Source organism: Notolepis coatsorum, assembly GCF_963971535.1.
Source record: "Notolepis coatsorum genome assembly, chromosome: 13".
Taxonomy (NCBI): Eukaryota; Metazoa; Chordata; class Actinopteri; order Aulopiformes; family Paralepididae; genus Notolepis; species Notolepis coatsorum.
Window position 1 is genome coordinate 32,517,026 of NC_140177.1, and position 26,164 is coordinate 32,543,189.

At 43.2% G+C, this 26,164-nt stretch overlaps 1 protein-coding gene across 1 annotated transcript; it reads right to left on the bottom strand.

Annotated features, from left to right (window-relative positions):
- Positions 1 to 299: 299 nt before the first annotated feature.
- On the bottom strand, positions 300 to 19,420 carry xirp1 (xin actin binding repeat containing 1; the record flags this gene model as incomplete). Its single annotated transcript, XM_084327625.1, has 8 exons — positions 300 to 7,367; positions 8,450 to 8,494; positions 11,098 to 11,249; positions 17,208 to 17,289; positions 17,412 to 17,489; positions 17,911 to 18,228; positions 19,128 to 19,182; positions 19,299 to 19,420. The coding sequence occupies 8 exons, from the start codon at positions 19,418 to 19,420 to the stop codon at positions 300 to 302; spliced, it is 7,920 nt and encodes a 2,639-aa protein (XP_084183751.1).
- Positions 19,421 to 26,164: the final 6,744 nt, after the last annotated feature.

Below are 26,164 nucleotides of genomic sequence, written 5' to 3' on the forward strand. Positions count from 1 at the left end.
CATTTACACAAGAGAACATCTCAAGCATATTGTAGAACTTAATAAAAATACATAACATATTACTATATGGTTACAGTATAAAATTCATAAGACACTTCATTGAACAGCGTGTTTCTTTCATTAAAAGTCAACATTGTTATGATTTCATTCAGTAGATTAATTGTTAAATCAAGATGAAATATTCATATGACATAATCGACAAAACTTAGGGCTATCACCTTGAATACATAATTTAATAAATACAAAAAGAAAACAAAAAGAAATATTTGTTATCTAAAATAAAAAGGAAATATAGCATTTTAGTGCTTTCCAGGCTTTGGGTGTCCAAATGTGACAAAAACTGTTCCTCCCTCCTTGGCACTGGACTGAGCATTATCTGAAAAGTGGCAGCCTGATCTTCGCATCGAGGGGGACGCCATTGCTTCATATCTGGTCGAGCCACCTCCGGGTGTTTTCCTCTCGGATTGCTGTGTGATGAATGTCGAAGTCTGGGACGAAACGTACGAGTTGCCGAAGCGGTCGGTCTCTTCGTATGTTTCGCTGACAGTCTTTGTGCCAATTATCCCTGCGGGGGGCTCTGGAACGGCTTTCACCTCGAGTACACTGACCTTGCGCTTTGGACTTGCAGGGCTACGGATGTGGTTCAAAGACTCTGCAGTTGCAGATGCTCTGCCCAGGTCACCATTTGCACTGGTGCAGCTTTGAGAATTCCCCAACTTTTTGGGCTTGAATGTTGAGGTGGGCGACTTCAGGTGTTCTGCACGCTTTCTGGCCGCGGAGTGAATGGAGATGAACGATGGGGAGGATGGAGCACTGCATTGCCTGATAAGTGGCTTATTGTTCATTTGTGTGGCCGCAGCTTCTGGGATTCGTGAAGCATTCAAAGCCAGATCTTCTTTCACATTCTCTTTAGGTATTTGCACTGGTTTAGCCTTGCTGGACACAATACTGATTTTCCTGATGTTTTTGGCAGGTTGATAGCTTTGCTCGGATTTTAAAGATTCGTCAAACAGCCCCGATAACCCTGCAATGTCGGCCTCGGATTTCAGATTGGAGACCGAGTATAGCGCCTTCTTTATTGCCTCCTCAATGTCAATGAGTTTCGCTATGGTTTGTTCTTTCAGATACATTATTTCCTTGCTTGCCTTTTCCAAATCTCCAAACACCGTCTCGACCGAGGACCCTCTTTCCATCTCGTCCTTCTGTGACTCCATCTCAACCTTCTGTTCCCCTTTTGTATAACTTTGCTTCACATTTCTACTTGGTGTAACTATCCAAGCAGGGACATTCTCAAATAAGGTCTTCAAGGAGCAAACGTCTACATCGCTGGTCTCTCCTTCCATCTCTTGGACTTGAGTTAGGATCATCTTCAGTTCCTCTCGTCTCCTCAGATTTTCAAAGATCTCCATGGCCGCCCTCACGTTCCCTCTCATGATATCCTCTTTGTGGACAGAGAGCCTCTGTCGCCGCTGATCCTCTGTCTCTTTCTTAGCTTTCTTCTCTCTGAAAACAACTTTATCCTCAGGTTTTCGTTGCTCCTCCATACAGTTGTTTTGGTTTATAGGAGATGTATCCATTGTAATGTCATTGGCTGAGTTTTGCATTCCATTGTCGCAGTGCTGTTTATCGGGAGTGATTTCATGTGATTTCTCTTGTTGTGCAATGGCTTTTTTGGTCTGTTTTGTTGGTCTGTCCTGGCTAACCTTGTCGTTGGCTACTTTAATCTTCTTGGGCAAAACTGGGACTGTGTCCACGGTGCTCTTGTCCTTCCATGCAAAGTTCTTCAGAGAAGCCTGAAAGCCTATGTTCATTTCATGTTTAACATCTACTGCATGAGTCTGCATACACATCCGGATCTCCTCAGCCGCATCGATTTTCTGTATCTCATTTCTGGCCATTTCCATTTCAGTGCAGTTTGAAGTGGTGAGCTTCTTATCCACTAGACAATCCAATGTTTGTTCGGCATGTTCTAATGCATTATTTTGTGTTCTCTCAGTTTTCTCAGCCTGTGATTCCTGTGCTGGAATTTCATTGGTAGCCCTGGTGTGATTTGAACCCTGCATCGCTTCATGCAAGGTCACTTTGTTTTGTAAGTTCTTAGTGTTTGGCTTTTTGTTTTCCTGTAGTTTCTGTGAAGAGGGAGTGGAACACTGTTTGCTTTGTTTAATCTTTGGAAGAATTACTGGACTTTGTGCATTATCTTTGACAGGGCAATATGCTTTGGAAGAATGTGGTGGAGGAATACTCTGTGCATCATCGGTTGTTGATCTTGACTGTTGTGGCTTGGGTGGCAGAGCTGGCTTCTGGTCCTGTAGTCTCTCACTTGCCTTTGGAGGGAGTGGAGGTGGTGTTGCACCTCCAGAAGCAGCTGAGTTTCCATCTAAGATCTCTACAGGGTTAGGTGTCGAATTCTGTGCTGTGATGGTTGGTGGTTCTCCGCAAGTTACTGAAACCGAAGGAGACAATTCAGCGTCAGACGGAGGCATAGATACCACAACACACCGCTTGTCAACAGTCTTGTTGCTCCCTGAACAATTTTTGCCTGAATTCCTGTATAACATTGCAGCTTTAAAGTCTCCTTTGGATATATTTATACTAGACTTCTCAAGAGATTGCAGTGCCAACTGCATATCACCTCTTACAATATGCTCTTTGTCTAGGAGTCTCTGCTCCGTTGCAGCATTCTGGAGAGACCTAATCGCTGCCTTCACATCTCCTCTGATAACTTCTGCCTCTTGCTCTGTTGTCTCAACATCAAATTCAGAATTAACAATGGGTGCCTGGGAGTCTTGTGCACAATTATTGACTATGACTGCAGTTCGTGAAACATCACCCTGTTGGCAAGTCTGAAATGTACCATGGCTTTCCTGACTTCTCTCTGTATCACTGACCTTTTGGTAAGTTGTTGTGATCCTCTCACATCTGAAGGAAGCCGATGATGATGCAGACTGCTTCACCGCTGTGGAGCTTTGCTCTTCCGCTGAGACATTCATGTTGTATATCTTTCCCGGAACGATGGCTTCACGCTCCACGTGCATGCTCTGTTTTTTGGCCATTTCAAGGGACTTTTTAGCTGCCTTCACGTCTCCACATATAATTTCCTCCTTCTGTGTCTGGCTTTCCTCTGTTTCGGGACCTTGCGCTGATAGGTCCATGTCATAGATGGTTCCAGGCTTGATGACCTCACGTTCCACTTGCATACTCTGTTTCCGTGCACGTTCTAATGACTGCATCGTTGCTTTGATGTCACCGGCCACAATCTCCTCCTTTTCCACCATGATAGGTTGCTTGACTGTGAGTTGCTGCAACGCTGATGAGATATCCCCGCGGACTATTTCCTCCTTTGAGATACAATTCTCAACACTGAAGGAGCCCTCTGATGAAAAAACCTTTTTGGTGTTCTTCACGTCCCCTGGCAAGACATCCGAGATTGTTCGCTCCACCTGGTCTTTTAGCAGAGAGAGGCTTTTCTTTGCTTGCTTCACGTCTCCCTGCACTATTTCAATCTGTTCCTTGGACAAAACGTTAAGCTCTTCGTCTTCAGAGGCCTCGGTTTGGAGACTTTTCAGGTACTGCATATCTCCCTTCTCGATACAACTTCTGTACAAGTTAACGTTCCCTTTTTCATTTTCATCTAGTCGAAAGGAAGTTGCAGACCTTTGATTGTTGGCAGTGGCTAAGAGATTTCCTATTGTGGACTTTATATCTCCCCTCTCGATGTCTTGGCTCTCTGTTTTGGTTTCATTGCAGATGAGTGAGTAAACCGTCATCTCTGCTTGGCCCCCTGTAGACTCTTGCATAATGATTCCTTTTCTCAAATGCTTGGTTTGAACAAGCAGGCTATCGATGGTCCGGGCGATGTTTTGTATTCTTTGATCCCTGTCCAGATCGGCGGGAGATGCTGGTTGATTGACTGGGAGCTCTACCACTGTCGTGTTTACTTTTCCCTTTTCCACCTCTCTGAGAATAGTAATCTGGGGCTTTAAGGTTGGTTTATATAACAGCTGTAGCACAATGTTCCTGATGTTTCCCTCAACGACCTCCTCTTTCTGAATTTGTACACCCTCTTTGCTGATGATCTGATATTTTGCCATGTTAACATTTCTACTCTCATTTGCTTCTATCGCAATGCCACTCGAGTGAATAAACGACATGTGATATAGTTGGGACAAAGTATCTGCCACACTGTTGGCTGTGATTTCGTCCAGTGGAGTGGTTTCAAACAACCAGGTTGTGCTCTTCACGTCAGCTTTAGGTATCTCCTCCTCAACACCATTCACTGATGTAGCATCGGTCTCCTTGATCCTGTCCAGTGGCTGCGATTCGAACAGCCAGGTGCAGCGTTTCACCTCCCCCTTTTGGTTGTCTTCTCTGTGCACAGTCTTTACTGGACCCTGCTCCTGGGGTTCCCCTTTGAGACTGTCAATGGGTTGATTCTCGAAGAGCCAAGTGGAGGTCCTCACATCGCCTTGCTGGACATCAGTGACACTGACCATCCTGACGTACTTATTGCGGGCAGACTGCTCAGATTCAAAGACTTGTTTGTTGAGCTGCACATTGCTGCTTCCGACATCTTCTACAATTCTGATGGAAGGTTCGTCTTGGCTTGTGAAGGAGTCCAAAGGCTGTGTCTCGAACTTCCATCTGGCCGACTTGACGTCTCCTTTCTGGACATCCTCTTGGGTCACAGCTCGGATCACATAAACCTCATTCTCTGCCTTGATGGCATCGAGGGGTTTTGTCTCAAACATCCACCTGGCTCCCTTTACATCGCAACTCATCACCTCCTCCTTCTTCACAGTAGTCACCTCGTGAAACTGTCCCTCTTTGTCTCTGATGGCATACAGCGGCTGGGACTCGAACATCATGGTACTGGATTTCACGTCAACATCGCTCACATGCTTTTCAACACAGGGTGACTCCAGTTCAGGCGGCTGATCGTGGATTTTGTCCAACATGAAGGTTTCAAATATAAACTTCTTGTTGTGTACATCACCACCACAGACTCTGTGCCTGTCTGTCTCATCGGCTTCCTTGTCATTTATCATATTGATGGGGCGGTTCTCGAACAGCCAGGTGAATTTATGAACTGATCCTTTCCGGATCCTTTCTTCTTGGTTCTGTTCGTCTACCTTCTGCACCATTTCTGAACACATTTCATCGAGGGACTGCAATTCGAAGATCTCTTTGACTCGTGAGACGTCTCCCGACTGAACGTCTACCTGGCTGACACATCTCACATCTTGCTCTGTATCTGTATCCTTCCTGATGCTATCCAACGTCTCTGTCTCGAAAAGATGTTTCACCATTTTGACGCCAAGCTCTGATTTAACAGAATCCTGGCTGGTGCTGCACAACTTCAAACTTTGCTCTTCGCTATCTTTAATGCTGTCCAGAGGCTGTGATTCAAAAATCCAAGTGAAGGACTTGACGTTGGTATTTTCAATGGCTTCTTTATCCTGCACCTTGTCAGATTTGTCATACAAAATGTCCATCGGCTGTGTCTCGAATAGCCACTTGCACGTTTTGACGTCGCCTTTACGAGACTCTTCCTGCTGTGCAGAAGAATTTTGCTCAGTCTGGTTGAACTTGGAATGGATTCCGTCTATTGTCTGGGTCTCAAAAAGCCACTTTGCCATCTTGACATCTCCTGTCATGTCCTCCTGCTTGGTGATGCCTTTGATTACCTCAATGTTTCCTTTCCCCTCTGCAAACTGGTCAAAAGGCTTGGTCTCAAACATCCATTTGTAGTTTTGGACATTTCCTTTGATGGACTCCTCTCGACTGACTGTTTTGACCTCATGGAGATTTCCCGAGCTGTCCTTGATGGCATATAAGGGAGTTGTCTCAAACAATGTCTTGTTACCTTTCACATTCCCTGCTGTGATATTGTTTTCCTTCCACTCATTCACCTCCTCACCAGAATGGGCAATGTTGCCAAGAGGAATCGTTTCAAAAAGATTTTTGAACGACTTAACATCGCCCTTTTCAATCTCATGTTCTCTGACTCTGACGCTTGTTTCGACGTTGTAGTTCTCAAACATATCCTTTTTGCCTTTCACTTCCCCTTGTTCTTCTGCTGAGAGGGGAATCTTCTGCAAGCGCCCAACTTCGTAGCTGTCATTCAGAGTCTCCATGGGTTGTGTTTCAAACAGCCACAAAGAAGTCCTGACATCTCCTCCAATTATTTCCTCTTTCTGCAAAGCCGTTTCTGTTGAGTCCCCTTTCAGTGTTGCTAATGATTGTGTCTCGAAGAGCTTCCTTTTGTTGTCAACGTCAGCCTCCCCTGCACAGTCTGCCAGAGTTCCCACAAACCCGTCCTCTTCAATGCCCTCTTTAATCGTGCTGAAGGGTTGAGTTTCAAACATCCACCTCTTCTTGTCAACTCCTCCTCTCTGGCCTTCTTCCAGTGATATACCTCTGAGAATCTTTACTCCATCGGTTCCCTTATTAATGATGTCCAAGGGCTGGGTTTCAAATAGCCAGCGTGCAGTAGTGCAGGTGCTACTGCTCTTGATTTCCTCCCTGCAGATGGACTTGATCTCGTGGATATTGCCACTGTTGTCCCTGATGGCACAGCGAGGTTCTGCCTGGAAGAGTTTCACGGTCTTCTGGACATCTCCCTTCTGCTCTTGGAGCTCAGACTTGAGCTTAAGGAAGCTGTGGTCCTCGATGGAGTCACAGCGTCCTAAGGCACTCAGTGGTTTGGACTCAAAGAGTAGCCGAGCCCCACTCACATCACCACTCTGGATAGGTTCCTTCAACACTGCCTCGACCACTTCACCCTCTTCTGGTTTTAGTTTATTCAGGGCATCTAAGGACTGGGTCTCAAACAGCCATGTTGATGTTCTGACATCCCCTCTGACAGAGGTCTGCCTTTTAGCACCGAAGCTCTGTTGGGTGCCGTCAATGTGCTCAAACATAGAGGAGGTGCCTCTGACGTCTCCTCGTGCCTCTTGTAAGTTCTCCTCGTCCAGCAGCTTCTTAGTCGCATGAGGATCCCCGATGTTGTCCATAGTCCAGTTCTCAAAGATCCACCTCATGGACTGCACTTCACCGCAGTACCCTGCATCTGACTCTGCTGCGATGTCTGATTGCATCGCTTCTACCAGCTCGTCGTCCACGACATCGCTGAGGTTTCCCTTCAGGTCCGGGTGAATGTGTTTGAAGAGCCTCTTCAGCTCATTCTTCTGTCTTTGCTGGTAGAACGTCGAGAGGATCTCTTTCGATGGAGGCTCAGGCAGGCCACTTATCGATGGGGGCACTTCATAGTCAAGGGGTCTGGGGGGAACGGGGGGAGGTGGGGGCAGGTCATCCTCGTCGCGAGGTGCATCTGAGACTGTGATTTGTCTGCCTATATTGGCCATCTTGAAATGGGAAGAGAGAGGGGAGGAGCCTGTGTTAGTGTCAGTATTCAATCGTCAAAACTGGTATTAGTTAGGTATTTGAACATGTTAGAGAGCCATGCAAGTAGCAAGTGAAGCCATACTTTACCTTGTTCTGTGTTCATTTGATGTCTTTTCACAGCAAACCATCCTCTATCACGCAAGGGTTAGCAAAACACTTCAAGGTTGTTAGTAGGCTATTATACCATGCCCTGGGTGAATACTCTTTCCTGATTGGCCGGCAGGTGTGCGTTAAAACTGTTTAATGCACATGTAGTTTGGCTCAAGATTAATTGTGGTTCTAAATTAATCTGCTACCCAACCTGCAACCCATAGCTGGCTTGCTAGCCAGACATCTCATGGTCCACAATTCAACGCTAACTTTTTTTCACGTCAAATATGCGTGGTAGCTTTACCACTGTCAGTGGACTCGTAGCCTCAAGTACATTAATTGTTGCAAGGACGGCATGTACACGAAGAGAAAGATCCTTGCACAAATATATGTAACCTAGTCTATTAGTCAGCTCATGTTAAGAGGCTTTGCATCTATGACACTGTGTGTCATTGTTAATGTTATAAATCCTTGAGACTGCGATAATACATGAAAGATTATTTGCATATTAAATGTATGACTTTCTAAAGTTTCTACTCATAACTGTGAACTAGTATTGTCTTATAAGCCATTGACTATGTTATCCACTATATGTAGGAATTTGAATAATATTGCCGGTAATTTACTCAACATATTAATTGTGGTTTGATGGTTTCGTAATAGCATTATCCCAAAACTAGAGTTCCAGTGTCACTTTATAATAAATAACCCATTACAACAAGAGCTGCCAGAAAGCCTTTTATTTGTACTCTTTTCTTATATTATATAAATTATATATATAATATTAACTATATAAGAATGTTGTATGGTACTATAGTCAAATATTAAGAACTTTTTGTCCACGTGTTAACCCAGGTCTAAAGTCTTAGGTGTGAGTTAACCACAAAGCACACGTTTAGCAGCATCCACACTCCTGTTAGTGTTTATAAGTAAGCTGTACACATTAACCTACCTTGTTACTGACTTTAGCCTTCTGTTCTGAAGTTCCTCTGAATTCCTAAAAAAAATAAAGAAAATGAAATGTGTTGGAACATGTTAAAAACACTGATTATCTTGTTACGTTAAAGGTGCTGTAATTGGTATTCTGTTGTTAAAATAAGTGTTAAAATAATAGCTATAGAGTGTTTGGTCAGTAACATGGGTCTCTCAGTCCCTCCACTCTGCAGTAAATAGAAAATGCATTATCTGGTATCCCTTCCCACTTTATCCAATCAGGAGAGAGAACTCCACACTGCAAATAATCTGACAAAAAAAGTCTGACAAAAATAAGAAATATAAACTAGTTTTAAGCAAATATATGGTTGAAACAAGTCAAATAATCTGCCAGTGCAGTAAGCAAACCTGGCTTGGCAAGGTTTCTTGAAATATCCAATCTCTCCTGATTGGATAAAGGGGGAACGGGATACCACTGGACATTTATTTTCTGTTTACTGCAGAGCGGAGGGACTGGGCATGTTACTGACTGAAACACTCTATATCAGTGATGGCTGTCGAAATGTAGCTATTTAACACTTATTTTAACAAGGAAATACCACTTACAGCACCTTTAAAAAGAGAGCTTGCACTCAATGTGTCCCTCCATGTTTTAAATGGATGGCGGAATTCAAAGAATGAATGGTAGCACTTTATAATAACACCCTGTTATATATAAGGTATTTGTAGATAATGAACTAATCATGAACAAACCATTTATATACATTCATAAATGATTATTAAATAATTTATAACAATATTTGTATAACATTTACAAAGTATTTATAACGCATTAGTGGATAATGAACTAATCATGAACAAACCATTTATATACATTCATCATTTATAACTATATTTGTATAACATTTACAGATTAGTTCTACATTATTTATAACTCATTATCAACATTGTTTGTACTTGATTTGTTCATCATTAAATAATGTTGTTTAATGTGTAGTAACACATTTGTAGATGCTTTGAAAAATGGATATGAAAAAACAACTATACTGTATCTCCATTTATTTTTCATGTTCAACAAATGATTTGTTAAGACATTCATAAAACATCTATAAATCATTTGCAGATGCTATTGTGTGCCCTAATCTAAAGTGAAGCCTATTCATCATTAACAAATGTCTAATACAGTTAATTATTTGTTTACTTTTTCATCACATGTTACAAATGTTGTAGACAGCTTTCGGATACACCCTTCTTTGTGACATCAAACAGTGACAGAATTAGGACTAAAGATAAATGCAATTTTATTAACATATAAAATACATGTGCATGACATATAGTGTAATTATTTGTATTTTCAGACTGTATAGGCGCCGATACAGCCTGAAAATACAAATAATTATTACTATTGTGTGTCGTGTCATCATCACATACCGCAATATACCGAGCACTGAGCACACATTAGGAACAAATGTAACGTTAGCGCCCACCACATCAAATATGTCTACACAACATATAAGAGTTGTTTGTAGGTCGGAAATGATGGAATAGATTTACCAACAAAAAAGGTGTTTAACCTGCTCATACCTTATTAAAAGTGTGGGGCAGGAGCAGCACGGATAACTTGGTTCTGCATGTATCGTGCTTCCATTCAAACAGACGGCAACATACGTGAAGTCAAGTCTCACTCGCGTGAGACTTCCTCTCTAGATACTCTTCAATACCTGGCCAGGGTACTCCTGGGTCCTAGTGCCCCCCTCATGTTACACTATATCATGCACATGTATTTTATATGTTAATAAAATTGCATTTATCTTTAGTCCTAATTCTGTCACTGTTTGATGTCACAAAGAAGGGTGTATCCGAAAGCTGTCTACAACATTTGTAACATGTGATGAAAAAGTAAACAAATAATTAACTGTATTAGACATTTGTTAATGATGAATAGGCTTCACTTTAGATTAGGGCACACAATAGCATCTGCAAATGATTTATAGATGTTTTATGAATGTCTTAACAAATCATTTGTTGAACATGAAAAATAAATGGAGATACAGTATAGTCGTTTTTTCATATCCATTTTTCAAAGCATCTACAAATGTGTTACTACACATTAAACAACATTATTTAATGATGAACAAATCAAGTACAAACAATGTTGATAATGAGTTATAAATAATGTAGAACTCATTTGTAAATTTTATACAAATATAGTTATAAATGATTTAATAATCATTTATGAATGTATATAAATGGTTTGTTCATGATTAGTTCATTATCTACAAATACCTTATAAATGTATTATAACAGGGTGTTATTATAAAGTGCTACCGAATGAATGAATGAATGAATGAATGAATGAATGAATGAATGAATGAATGAATGAATGAATGAATGAATGAATGATTATAGATAGACAGGTGGACAGATTGACAGATAGACTGTCTTGTAATCAATCTCTTTGACGGATATACTGTAGTTATGCTGTTTAGAGCACCTTTAATGCTGTGCTGTATGTGCTGCTATGTGCTGCTTTTACACTGTGCGATAATATGGAATAGTACAAAAGCACGCATTGGACTCTGTTGTCCTTGGGGAATAGCGGTCATTCAACACTTGACCCCCGTGTGTGGGGGATGGGGAGGAATGGGGAGCATGCCAGGCACTCACTGAATGCGTCGAGCCTCCCGCAAAGTCTGTAGCTGCCGCTCTCGACAGGTAGAGGGCCGATCTGTCTCTCACCGAGCCGTAGTGGGGGGTCCTGTCTCTGTTTGGTCTTGATAAGTTCTCTCTCAAAGTAGACTGCGGAGTCCTCCTGTCATCTACGATGGATCAGACGAAAGGGAGCTCAATACACAGAGGCATTTCATGGTACGCTTTCAGATTAAATGCACAAAATTTGGTACGCTGAATAACAGTAGGCAAACATTAACCGGGCGGTTTGATCGTATATCGGGGAACATATTAGTTTGCGTGAATGACACATTCATGAAGTGTTGTGACCCACATTTATAATGTTACGGCTGTGATATTCTTGTGTGCTATGGTATGCACAGTTAATAAAAATGTGTGTCTGGCGTCGGCTAAGACGAGTCTAAGTTTGGTGTGTGTATATATAGGGACGTTGGAATGTCTCTTATCTGTTTACTATTGTTGTTCCTGGTAGCTTGTGGAAACTATGCCGTCTCTGGTGTAGCCTAGCTCATATCACATTCATAGTGGGCATAGCCATGGACAGAGACTGTATAGTAGTTGTAGACCTGAGTGTAAGTATTAAGGAAATTAAATTATTCAAGACCAGATCAGACTTGATGTCTACCCAATCAGGGATCTCAATGAGCAATGGGCCACAGACTTCACAGAGCCATACAGTGTAGAGTTATCATACAGATATGAGGTTGATATTCTAGTATAGAGAATTGAATCCTCGTAAGAGAGCTCACATAAACATTTTATGGCCCCACAAAGTCAGTGGCCCTTTCATTGCACAGGTCCAAATGTGAGGGATTTCTAGCTTCATGAGAGACTGTCGCATGTTCACAAATATCTACTCTTCCTGGGGTCACAGGAGCCACATTATGTGAATTCTCATCAAACGGGGTGGGCATTCCAACCAGAGAGCAACTTTGTACTGTAACAAACAAAAGGATCAGCTTTGATGTATGTGGTTGACAAGACAAACGACCCCCACACCGGTCTGCCAGTTGCCTGAGATCCTCACACTGTGTCATGAACTGACTGTGAAGCCCTGGCCTGGAAGGAAAAACAACAGCAACTGCAAACTCAGCTGGAGTGACCCTGATTGTTTGCACATTGTTTGTGTGAAGCTCAGCGCCATCAAGCCATCAACACCTGACCAGAGGAATGCTGCTGCCACGGAGAATGTTAAAACCACACCAGTTGCCTAAAATGAAATGTCCATCTTTTAAACAATCGCTGAGACCCATAGAGTCATACTAGTGCAAAACCAATAGTACTACACAGTAACCTGCACAACTATCAACACTTAGCGAGGATTTGTCCATTTCCAGAGGGAAATGAAGAAATGATCAAGACTAAACACTTCAACGAATGCTGAACAAGCACTGAACAGTAACACCTGGATGTACTGTAGGAATACTTCAAACTTGTTATGAGAATCAAAACAGCAGATAATGAAGCGCTGGCATCCGCCGGTTGGAGGTGGTCAGCAGCCTGTTCCATAGGCCAACCAGCTGTAACTAATGGCCAGATTCGAACATACCTCCCTTTTCACGCAGTAAGCTCTCGCAGGACAAAAGGACAGACCAGCAAGCTGGCGCCTCTCACGAGTCTGGACTTAAAGCATTTTCATAGCTGGGTGAGCAGACAGAATGAGGCAACAGAGCGCCATGCGAGGACCGCTGAAGTTCCAAACCCAGAGGTCACCCCTCATCGATCACCGCTGTACGTTCACACACGTGTTCCATAACATAGCGATAGAAGTAGAATTCAGGTTTGCATTCAAATGAACTTCCTTTGTCTGCTTTGATCTAACAAAACAACTTTCAATGATCGGTTAAATAGAACTCGGAAGAAACTGTCTGCAATTCCCTTCATCGCCACCTCATCCTCGAGGCTTTTAATTAAAGAGGAGAGTTCATTCTACTGACATCCTCTCAGGGGCTGGTCAGTTCCCCCTCGGCCTGGCCAGCCTCTTCCATCGTTGCCTGTGCAGGAATGGAGAGGAGCTATTAGAGGCGCAGCAATGTCAGGGCTTTTTGGGCAGCTGTCCAAATGATGGGGAAATGCAGTTGGTATTTGTTCTCCACCACCTCAGCTGCTTTCAATTGTAGCCACATTCACAGACTGTAATAAAAAACCACCCTGCCAATTCCCCCACAGAACCCCCACATTCCCCCGCAAAACGGAAAACATGAATGAAAACTCAAAAGCGACTTTCTCAATCAAGCGTGAATTCAATCACGTTCAAAGTTCCTGTTACCTGATGAAACCAACATCTCGATTCAGAAAAGTATTTAAAAGTGGCATTAATAGGGTATATCCTTTACTTTCCTCACTGTAAGCATCGTACTAATGATGACGGTGAGAAAGCTAATGATCCTGATCTCTGACCTCTCATTCCAGACACGTCTTAAGGCTTTAGAGGCTGAGATTTGAAAGTCACTTAGACGTCATGAAGATGCCAGGGAGACGATAACGACACCTGGATATGTGACTGTGTGTCTATATATATTCAACACACAGCACCCAGCTTCTAAATGCAGGCAAAAAGATGAGCGGTTAGGTTGCCTATTATCCCTAGAGTGTAATGTTAGAGCGTGTATAATTTTTATTTTATTTATAAATGTGAAGAAGTCCCTGATCTTCTCAATGACTCTATCTAAATCATCACCAATATAAATGGCACAATATGACATTTGAAACAATTATGAAACAATAATGCTCAATCTATTCACACACGATGAACACTCAAAGATCTGAAGATCACTGGGTAAAAAGCAGCCACTCGATGCACTCTATTTATTCGGATTATTTCATAGACTTGAGCCATTGTATCAGATGCAACCACAGCACTAGTCAACTAGAATAGAAGAGAATCCCTTTATTGCCAAAGTCAATTTCCACATACCAGGAATGTGTCACCTGCGTTTCACCCATCCTAACTATAGGAGCAGCAGGCAAGCACAGGGACAAGCATCATAAGATAAATGAAATAAAATCATTATATAAAGGCTACCGCTATTTCTGAAATGTAAATAAAAGTCAAGGGAATTATTACTCTATTCCGTTGAGTCATTATTTGGTTTCGAGTGGCCAAGAAGACTATGTTGATCTCACACAGTGAAGAGATCAAGGGAAGCTACTTCCATGCGTTACTTTTTATCCTCCATTCAGGTTTAATTGATGATACTCACAGAAGTGCTGCCCAGCGTAGTCCTCAGGTATGTCTTGTTGGATAAAGCTCCTATATTGGCTCTTGTAGCCTTTGGTGATGTTATAGCCTGTCAGCCGTGAGCTGCTCCTCTGCGTGTGTCTCTCTCGGTGCGCGTCTCTCTCTCTCTCTCTGTGTCTGTCTGCTTGTCAGGCCCTGGTGGCAGTCTTTAGTCCTCTGGCCCTGGTGACAGCTGATTTTTATCAGCCCCACTGCCCCACTGGGGGAGCGCTTGGCTATTTTGGGAGGGTGGCTGGTGGCCGCTACTCCACTGAGTCAATTGCCTCTAGTCACTACGGGGGCACCCCCCACCTCCCATTCCCGTAGTGACATTGTCACTCGCTATAACGGGCGCAGGGGGTGATCACTCTGTGATGTTACTGCGTGCTCAGAGGACAAGATAGTAATAAAAGACACATTCAGCTACTCAAGGGGTGGCCCTATTTTGGTAAGATTGATAAGACTGTCAAGGAGGCTGCGTTTCATGGCATATATATCTAATAATAAGTACGTCCCTAATCACAATAATAGTCAGGACAGCTGAGACCCGGTCAATTGTCCACCGTTGACTAAAAACACATAACTTCAAACAATATCTGAAATAATAAAAACAAACCTTCTTACTGTCTTTTTACTATTAGGTACCTTACTACTATGCTACTATACTTACTTACTATACGACTACCTATCGTGCTAATTATGTCTATACTACTATGCACTCAGAGTGTAACACTCAAGTTCGACACTATTTGAAAAACAATACCACTGACCCTTAGCTGCCAGAGATGTTCCCCTTCTGCTGACTTGTTGTTCACAATTTGTAAGTCGCTTTGGATAAAAGTGTCAGCTAAATGACAAAATGTAAATGTAAATGTCATATAGTCAAATAGTCATATTGGCTCATGTGTATTAGTCGACTTTTAGAATATAAGATTTTTTGTGTCATGTTGTTCCAGTTAAGACATACAATAATTTGTGGTTTAAGGTTCCATGTTTAAATACTGGAATATAAATGTGTAAATGTATATAAATGGAATATAAATGTGTAAATTAATTTATAAATATGACATTCAAGGCCTTGCTTAAAACCCACCTTTTCGCTCTGGATGATCACTGAGTTACTTTGCTGTTGTGTTGTGTGTCTGAGGTGTTCTTATGTTCCCTGTCTCCATTGTCCTGTCCATTTATTCATATTATTTCCCCCCCCCCCCCCCCCCCCCCCCCCCGGACTGCACTCCGGAACGATGTAAAAATTGGCTGGGGGGCGCATTATAAATTAAAATATCATATCATATCATAAATGATGTCTTAAGGTAGCTGGGTTGTTTAAAAGTGCCTCTGGCATTGGCACACCATTCAAGGTATGTTTTTATTGGGGACATTGGGGGCGACAGTGGCTCGGTAGGTAGAGCAGTCGTCTGGTAATCCAGAGGTTCCCGGTTCGATTCCCGCTCCTCCCGAGCAGCGTGTCGAGGTGTCCTTGAGCAAGACACTTAACCCCTAACTGCTCCCGATGGTTGCCTCTGCCGTTGGTGTGTGAATGGGTCAAATGTGTGGAACAAATTGTAAAGCGCTTTGGACAAAAGCGCTATATAAATGCAGCCATTACCATTTAACAGTTTATTTTGTCAATCATTATTATTATTATTTTGCATCAATTCCATTTCACATATCTCTCTGCCACAGATGAACCAGAATACTTGGCAAAAGGTAAGAGAACTGAGCAGTTCAGGTGTAATCAGAGTTCAGGTGCGTCTCGTTAGGTTGAGGCTCCGCCCACCCAGGACTGGGCAGGAAGACAGCTACTCCTGTCGTCAAATGTAGGAAACGCAACAGGAGCTGAAGCGTCTGTACGTCTGACGTGTCCATAATAAGAATCGTCAGTCCTACTCCTGTCTGTGACGGCTTAGTCATGGAGTGCTCGACGTGTCTCTGGGGTGAAAGACTCATGGACGTTCTGCTAAAACCATGTCACCTCTAGGAAGCTGAGGCGGTGGGTTCAGAGCACCAAGGTCTGCGTCATGGTCAGAACTGTCAGCGATACCCCCGGGCCTATCTTAAGCATGTGTGCAGAGCACATAGTGACATAGCTATGCATCTACATATCCATGTCCTGCTCCTTACTTAGCTATCTTCCTTTCATACAGAGGCCCCCCCGAGAGCAGGTACTGTTTACTTTGCTCCACTAACTTTCTCATGGTACGCCGAAAACATGGATTACATGCGGATATTTATAACACGGATGCCATGCCCCTCACATTCCTGGGCTGTGGTATCTTAAGATAGATTCACTTGCTGTGTCTGTGTGTGTGTGTGGAGGGCTTTGGATGACATCCACTTCATACCGCAGGAATCCGGGGTCGCACAAGCAAACAGTACTCTTTATCAGAGAGGTCGATGGACGCGTCGCCGTGACTCATTTCCACAGTGTCTCATATTACCTCACACAGCCTCCTGATATCGATCCATGGAGGAAACCGGGCGTCCTAATGGCAACGTGGGACCGTTTGCGGCGGGGAAATGGTTTGATAACAAACGGCTTTTTATTAATAGTCTTGATGGTCAGAGGACACCTTGTGAACCATGGCCCTGAAATAGAGCGATGACTTCATTCATTCGGTGCAACCCTGGCGAGTCCCTCATCCCGCCACCCCCGTCAGGTCCCTGTCAGACTGTAAACATGTAATCTCACCCTGGCAAGTCCTTCATCCCGTCACCCCCGTCAGGTCTCCCCGTCAGACTGTGAACATGTAATCTCACCCGGCCTGGGGGTATCTGGACGCTCTGACGTCAGACTGTAAACATGTAATCTCACCCTGGGGGTATCTGGACGCTCTGACGTCAGACTGTAAACATGTAATCTCACCCTGGGGGTATCTGGACGCTCTGACGTCAGACTGTAAACATGTAATCTCACCCTGGGGGTATCTGGACGCTCTGACGTCAGACTGTGAACATGTAATCTCACCCTGGGGGTATCTGGACGCTCTGACGTCAGACTGTAAACATGTAATCTCACCCTGGGGGTATCTGGACGCTCTGATGTCAGACTGTAAACATGTAATCTCACCCTGGGGTATCTGGACGCTCTGATGTAAGTCTCCGGAACCCCATTTATCGTCTTTCGCAGCTCCACCTGAGGAACCCTCTGGAAATCAACAGAATACAGAAATATAAATAAATAGACTTTTTTTTCTTACTGTAATCAACTTCCCTAATATGTGCAGGGTCAAGATTTAAGATAAAATAAGATATTCCTTTATTGATCCGCTTTTCTGGCGTCATAGCAGCATGGGGAGGGGAGGTACAGTAGAAAGTCATACATATAAGTAATAGTAGAAAGTCATAAATATAGGCAATACAATTTTATCTGAATATAGAAATATGAGAAAAATAAACAGTGTATGAGAAAAATAAACAAAGGTGCAGATAAGTCCACATAAAGCCTAATACCAGTAACAACAAAAAAGTTATACTTATATTTATATATTATTCATATATTTGTTTGTTTGTTTTACAAATAACTTGGAGGTGTGATCACACACATGCACGCACACACAGCCACCCACCTGAGTAGTGATGTCCTTTATCGGAGTGTTTGTGGTGCTGTGGCCTCTCCTGGCCTCTGGGGGGCAGTCTTTCCCTGTCTTACTGCTGGCATGTGGTGTTCTGGTGAGCCGCGGGCTGCTGGAGGAGCCGTGCTTCAGGGCAGCCTTGGACTCGAACAGGGCTCGCAGGGCCCCGGTGCCAGCATGCTCCCTCTGGGGCAGGTGCTCCATGGAGCGACTCCTGGAGAGGAGGACACCTCTTCCAGACCCGTGATCTGCTGCATGGTCCCTGCTCTCCAGCCTGTTCCACACCTCAACTCTGCTGCTCACCACAGACGCCTGGGGCACAGGAGGGTGGTGTTGAGGTCAATGTGCTGATTAGCACGTACACTCAGTAGTACTAGTTTAAATATTTTATACCCAGTTTAATCTCCTGTAGCCTACATTGTATATTACTATTGCACTTTACTGTTACATTTGCACTCTGGTTGGATGCCAAACTTCTTTTCGTTGTACTGTACTTGTGCTGCATAATGACAATATATTTTAATCTAATCTAATGTTCAATGTTTCTTTATTGTGGAAAAACAATGGGGACGTTTGATTCTTGAAGATGTGAGGGATCATTGAAGCAGAAACCAGAGCTGGGACCTTGACCTTTCAGCATGCAATCCTTTGTCAAGGAACGCTTGCAAGATGAATAAAATATTTCATTAAATCTACTAGAATCCACTCTAGTGACTGACTGGAGTGCATCCCAATTTTCCCCACAAACCATAACCTTTTTATTTCTTGGAAGACCGGCACCTTAATGCTAATTGAATGGATATTTCATTACTTTATTCATAATTAACAATAGTTCCAAGGAACATGCCAACATTATGGGAAATGTACTCTCCAGAGTCAGACAAGAAGATAGAAACCAATTTCCTCTCTGTCCATTCAGTAGAAAGCTATCCGGCTGCAAGATAGCCTAGCTTAGCACAAATGAATGGAAGTGGACACGGATCAGCTAGCCTAGCTGTTGGCCAAAAACACCCTCTCCTGGAGTTTTAAGCTAGGCTATCTGATCCGTATCCACTTCCATTAATTTGTGCTGAGCTGGGCTAGCTTGCAACCGGATAGCTTTCTACTGAATGCAGAGAGGAAATTGGTATCCATCTTCCTGTCTGACTCTGGAGAAGACCATAAGCACACTTCTCATAATGTTGGTGTGTCCCTTTAAGATTATTACCAACCTTGAGTTTGTCCTCTGCTCTTTTGGAGATCCGTAGTTCTCCACAGCTTTGGTATCTGTTGACACAAAAGTTACGCTTTGTGACTCTGTAGGAGGCCTACTGTAAACAAAATGTCAGAAACAAAACAAGGCAAAGTGATCATGGATGTATGTGGATGTAAAGCACCCTTACTTTTGCACCAGCTGTGACACAGACTTATCTCTGGAGGACAGGGCTGGCGTGACCCATGACCCTTCATGAGGCCCGGACAAGCTCTTTAACGATTGGCTCCTCCTCAGGACGTTTGTCTCCATGGCGATCCCTCAAACAGAATCCGATGGGAGGTGATAATGCTGATGGGTGACAAGTACAGCCGATACAAGATGTTACACGGATAGACAGCGTTGTAGATCTGATGGTCAATAACAGCAAACTTCTTTTCCAATCTCAGAGGCTGCGTTCACACTGCAAGCCTTGGTGCTCAGATCTGATTTTCTTTTTTTTGGCTGTTCACCGTTTTCTATGTGGCCAATGTCAGATTCCAGTGTGAACTAGTCACACTGCTGAACTGACCTGCATGCACAAATGAACAATAAAGAAGATGAGTCTAGAGTGACGTAAAAGCCGCATGACTGTTCAGACAGAGGTCGCGTTGCAAAGAATCTGACCTGTATCTGATTTAGGACCACATTATGAAAGTGGCCCAAATCAGGGCGGCTGGGTGGCGCAGCGGTCTAAGCGCTCGTCACCAACGCGAGAGACACTGGTATCGAATCCGGCTGTCAGCGTCGCCTCCGGCTTGGGCCGGCCGTCATACTGACTCAATTGGCAGAGTCAGCGGGAGGGAAGTCGATGGGTGGTAATCTGGTCGGTAGCGTGAGCCTCCCACACGTTACACCTCACCAATGAGAATCCGCGCTGGCAGGTGAAAAGAAGTGGCTGGCTGACGCCGCATGTATCGGAGGGGACATGTGATAGTATCTATCAACCCTCCCTAGACCGACCAGTGGGGGGCACATGCGAGCAACGACCAGGAAGGGGAGGGAGGAATTGGCACGACTAAATTGGGATGGGAGAAAAACACAGAAAAACAGGAGGAGAAAAAGTGGATAAAAAAAAATAGAAAGTGGCCCAAATCAGAATTGAAAAGATCAAATTCCATGTGATTTGTGCTGCTCTACACTTTCGTGATCTGAGTCACATTATGAGCAAAGACATCAGATTTGGTTCACTTTCATCTGCTGTCTGAACGTGGCCTTAGAGACTCAACACCACGAGCAGTCGCCATATGAGAGAAATCACTCCATTACTAATCCCTCCAAATTAATTATAGTACAGTATATGATAGTTTGACAGTTGATTCAGATGGTTGCCAATCCCTGGTTTCTATTCTGTCGTGTCAGCCATACCGTTACCCCAGCCCAGGAGAAGCAAGTCCTTATGACCATGTAATTCACAGCCACATAGTATAGGGGAATGGTAGTGCTGCATAAGTCACATAAGTAGTGAGGTACATACAGTGAATACTGTCTTCTTTTACACACATGCTATATTCTTGAATTCCAACAGACAGCTGTGTAACAGGTATTCCTGCAGAATCAGTCTTTGGTCACTTTAGGTGTGTAACACAACAGCAGTCTTTGGTCACTTTAGGTGTGTAACACAACAGCCGTGTAACAGGTATTGCTGCTGCAGCAGTCTTTGGTCACTTTAGGTGTGGAACACAACAGTCATGCATTCTGTCAGATGACCTTGTTAATGTTTACTGAATTTAGCTGCAGTGCTCAGGCAGTAAACACGACATGGGACTACACTACGGTGTCCGTCTGGATGCCAGAGCAGCAGAAGCACTTCTCGTTTGGCTTCTTGCTGTGTCGGTAAGACTGCAATTAGAGAAAATTCTACCATTGCACTTGTTGTAAGTCGCTCTGGATAACGGTGTCTTGCTAAAATGGAAATGTACACAATGTAGAGAACAGACATTATGCAATTTGCCGTTGTTATCTTAACCCTTTCACTACCACACTACAGAAGGTTAACCCTTTCATTACCACACTACAGACGGTTTGTAGTGTGGTAGTGAAAGGGTTAACACTTTGTCGTGTGGCAGTGAAAGTGTTAACCTTCTGTATTGTCGCAGTGAAAGGGTTAACCCTTTGGTAGTGAAAGGGTTAAAGTATGCAAAGACATACTGAAGTTAACAATCTAAATGCAGCACAAGGAGAAGTGCGTTCACACAAACTCTTCAATCGCCTCTAAGGTGTAGCAGGTGTCAATCAATCTCTGCAATCTTAAATGTATACAATGTGTACCATAATGGTACATAATAAATAACATCCACGGGAGGATGTCGTTTCAATAAAGCCTATTGTTTTGAGAAAACGATCCATACCTGAGTGAAGAGAGAGCTCCACACGTCCCTGCTGTCCACTTGTGTTTCAGGAGCATCTCTCACGAGACACAGCAATCGCCGGTGGTGGACAAAGTCCTTTCTTTGACACCCTGTGACTCCAGGCTTCCGGGATTCAAGACGGCAGTAACAGATGAGCAGGTCATCATTGCGTCCATAAAAACCCGAGCTTGGACCCTCATATCTTCCGGTTCCTTTATTGAGGCTCTGACACAGTAGTCCCAGATTAGTCTCTCTCTGTGTTGTTTTATGAAACAGTGAATACAAATGTATCCGTGTTAATATCCATGAGGAATATGTAGTTAATTATTGTTTTGATTAAGTATAATGACAGCATAAAATATTTGAACCATGAGAGTCTACTTCACTCATACTATACAGTATGTGAAGCTGGCTATTAGAGAGAGAAAGAGAGAGAGAGGAAGAAAAAGAGAGAGAGAAAGGAGAGAGATGGAGATAGATGGAGAGGGAGAGAGAGAGGTAAATAAAAATGTATCCATGTTAATATCCATGAGAAATATATAGTTGATTATTGTTCTGATGAAATATGACAGCATGAAAGATTGTACCATAAGAGCCTACTTCACCCACACTATACAGTATGTGAAGCTGGCTATTAGAGAGAGAGAGAGAGAGAGAGAGAGAGAGAGAGAGAGAGAGAGAGAGAGAGAGAGAGAGAGAGAGAGAGAGAGAGAGAGAGAGAGAGAGAGAGAGAGAGAGAGAGAGAGAGAGAGAGAGAGAGAGAGACCCATGTGAACTTTGCCAGCTGGCCCAGTCAAATGTCAGCATTGGAATGCCTGGCATAGCCTCTCTGTTAGTGTATCTCGTGCCAGTGCTCAAAGCAGATCCATTTTATCTGCACTTCACATTCTTATCATAGTCGCTTCATTACTGCAGCGGAAGTTACACTAATGCACCTTTATACTCCTTTGTTCCACAACATGCTTAAATATATTATGCACAGTACGTGTGTCTAGTGGACTGTTGTAGACGGGCTACTGGATTGCAGGACATACTGTAGCAAAATGATAAGGGATCAGAACTGACACCACAATTAAAACCAGTGAATGCTCCTGCATCGTGTGTTTACAGTGGAAGTTATGATGAATTTATCTGCATCAACTCTTAAACCTGGACTTTGTATATCACTCAGCTGTTAGATTTATTACTGGTGAGTCGTGACAGATATTAAACTCGCCGCTGTGTCTTGTATGATAGGGTGCATGGGTTGGCCTTCTCTTGCAGAAAGGCACAACAAACACTGGTATTTGTTTATTTTTAAAGCCCTTATTGGTAAGCAACCTCTTTACATCTCTTCACTGTTAGAATGGAATATTCCAACCCATTCAACTCTATCTAATGACTGGATGGTTCTCAGGGTTCCTCCAGTATGTTCTGATCTAATGACTGGATGGTTCTCAGGGTTCCTCCAGTATGTTCTGATCTAATGACTGGATGGTTATTAGGGTTTCTCCAGTATGTTCTGATCTAATGACTGGATGGTTCTTAGGGTTCCTCCAGTATGTTCTGATCTAATGACTGGATGGTTCTTAGGGTTCCTCCAGTATGTTCTGGTCTAAGGACTGGATGGTTCTTAGGGTTCCTCCAGTATGTTCTGATCTAATGACTGAGGGGTTCTTAGGGTCCCTTGAGTATGTTCTGATCTAGGAAAATCAACTATGACACCTCTAAGTCTTGGAATGTCCTCCAACTCTCTCTGAAGTTGGAGGTTCTCCCTTCCCTTGCGTATTTATTAAGCATGTTTTTGACCATTGTGTAACTACTTGTAGCTGTTTTAGCAGATTTTTCATATTCTGTGAATATTGCTGCTTTATTGTGTCTTTTTTGTATGATCATTGTTTCTGTAAATGAGGGAAACCTCAGAAACGTACAGGTTGAAATTAAATGAAGAAGATTGTTGACATGTGAATTTCATCAGCCATAAAGAGAGTTTTTTCAATGATTGGCTAAAGGCAAATTACCTTGTTTTTCCATGGACATAAGTAAGTAAGATAATCATTAACTATTTTAGGGGTCCGGCTTTATAAGACTGTAGACATTTTGCAATCGGACAGTTTCATCCTATTACAATTGGGAAAACATGCATGATAGTAAGATTAACTTCCTAGGTGTGAACATGATGTTGAACACCCAGTTACAGTGGGTGACAATATTGTCACAAGGAAAGATGAAATTACATACCTAGGTTCCATCCTAGAGGCAAATCTTTCCTGTGACAAAATGGCATCCAAGGTAATAAAAAAATGTCAACCAACGAACTAGATTCTTGTACCGGATCTCCTCTCTGGTAAACAAGAATACCCTGAAGACTCTGGCAGGAGCACTCATTCAAGGGTACTACGACTATGCTTGCACCTCATGGTTCCAAAGCACCTCAAAGGCGCTTAAAACAAAATTACAAACATCACAAAACAAACTGGTCAGACTTCTACTTGACCTTACCCCTAGAACCCACCTCACCCCTGCCCACTTTGACAACCTAGGATGGCTTAGAGTAGACAACAGAGTATAGCAACTTGCAATGGGCCTGGTCTACAAGATACACTATACGACTAAGGTACCCATGTACATGTCAAAATACTTCCCAAAGGTCAGTGAATACCACGACCACAACACCAGAGGAAGCTCAACAAATCATGTTAAACCCAGATTCGGCTCAAACAAGGGTCTAAACACGTTTCGCAATTATGCCACATCAATGTGGAACACCCTACCCAAAGCTGTAAAGGAATGCGAATCCCTACCCACATTCAAAACCGTTCTTAAAGAGCACCTACGGGAGGCTGCAATTCGAAACTGGCCACGGTAAATGTCCAAACCCCCCCACCCCCTCCTAATAGACAGTCTCCTCCCCACCGCATGTATATATTCTCTCCCCACCTTATGTATATTTCTCTCCCACCCACCCACCCCCTCCTAATGTACAGTCTCCTCCCCACCGTATGTATATATTCTCTCCCCACCATATGTATATTTCTCTCCCACCCACCCACCCACCCCCTCCTAATGTACAGTCCCCTCCCCATCACATGTATATACTCTGTCAGGATCTATGGGTAACAGTACTGTATATTTGCATATCGTATATGTCACAAATGTAACAGTACTAAATACCTGTATGTCATGTATGTCCCTATGCCATAAATGTCATGTATGTTGTGTATGTCATAAATGTCACTATGAATTGAAAATGGGGGACCCTGATGTAAACAAGACAAACGTCTTTCTCTGGTCTGCATCCCCTTAACAATTGTGTGTATTGAGCCGTACTGTATTGTACCCATTCTGCAATCTGTTAAATAAAGTTTTCATTCATTCATTCATTCATTCATTCATTCATTCATTCATTCATTCATTCATTCATTGGTCCTCTTACCATTGGATCCACATTGGATTGCCATCATTGAATTCCATCAAATTCCTCAGAGACTCAGCAGCCGCCATCACCCCAGTCATCACCCACATAATAAACCTCTCCATAAAACAGGGATACGTCCCCAAAGTCTTCAAAATTGCGAGTGACCCCCCCTGCACAGAACAGGCAGCAAATTAAACTCAGGCAACTACCGCCCTGTTTCTATTCTTACCTCCATCTCGAAAGTCCTGGAAAAAATTGTTTACGAACAGGTCGAAAAGTACCTTGCGGAAAAAAAGCTAATCTACGAATTCCAATCTGGCTTCAAAACATCCCACTCCACTGACACATGCCTTCTCTATTTGAACGACCACATCAAACAAGAGGTGGACGTGGGCAAATACTGCGGCATGGTCATGCTGGACCTCCAAAAGGCTTTCGACACTGTCAATCACTCCATTCTGATTGACAAGCTAAAAGCAATTGTTTTTTTTTTTATAGTTCATCAGCGAGCTGGATGCAATCCTACCTGGAGGGAAGAGAACAGATGGTGGAGGTAAATGGTACACTATCGCTATCCCCCCTCCCAGTGAGCTGTGGTGTTCCACAAGGAAGCATAACAGGACCGTTACTGTTCCTAATTTATGCAAATGACATGTCATCAGCTTGTGACTGCAACTTGTTCCTGTTCGCGGACGACTCAGCCCTGCTGGTCTGACAGGGACAAGTTGCAGGTTGAAAAAGCCCTCAGCTCTGAACTCGGCAGAATCTGCACCTGGCTCGCTGATAACAAACTATCATTACACCTGGGTAAAACAGAGTCCATTCTCTTTGGATCAAATAACAAACTCAGCAAGGCCAACGGCTTCTCTGTTACAGTGGGTGACAATATTGTCACAAGGAAAGATGAAATTACATACCTGGGTTCCATCCTAGAGGCAAATATTTCCTGTGACAAAATGGCAACCAATGTAATAAAAAAGGTCAGCCAACGAACAAGATTGTTGTACCGGATCTCCTCTCTGGTAAACAAGAATACCCTGAAGACTCTAACAGGAGGGTCATTCAAGGGTACTACGACTATGCTTGCACCTCATGGTTCCAAAGCACCTCAAAGGCACTAAAAACAAGAAGACTACAAACATCACAAAACAAACTGGTCAGACTACTGCTTGACCTTACTCCTAAAACCCACCTCACCCCTGCCCACTTTGACAACCTAGGATGGCTTAGAGTAGACGACAGAGTACAGCAACTTGCAATGGGCCTGGT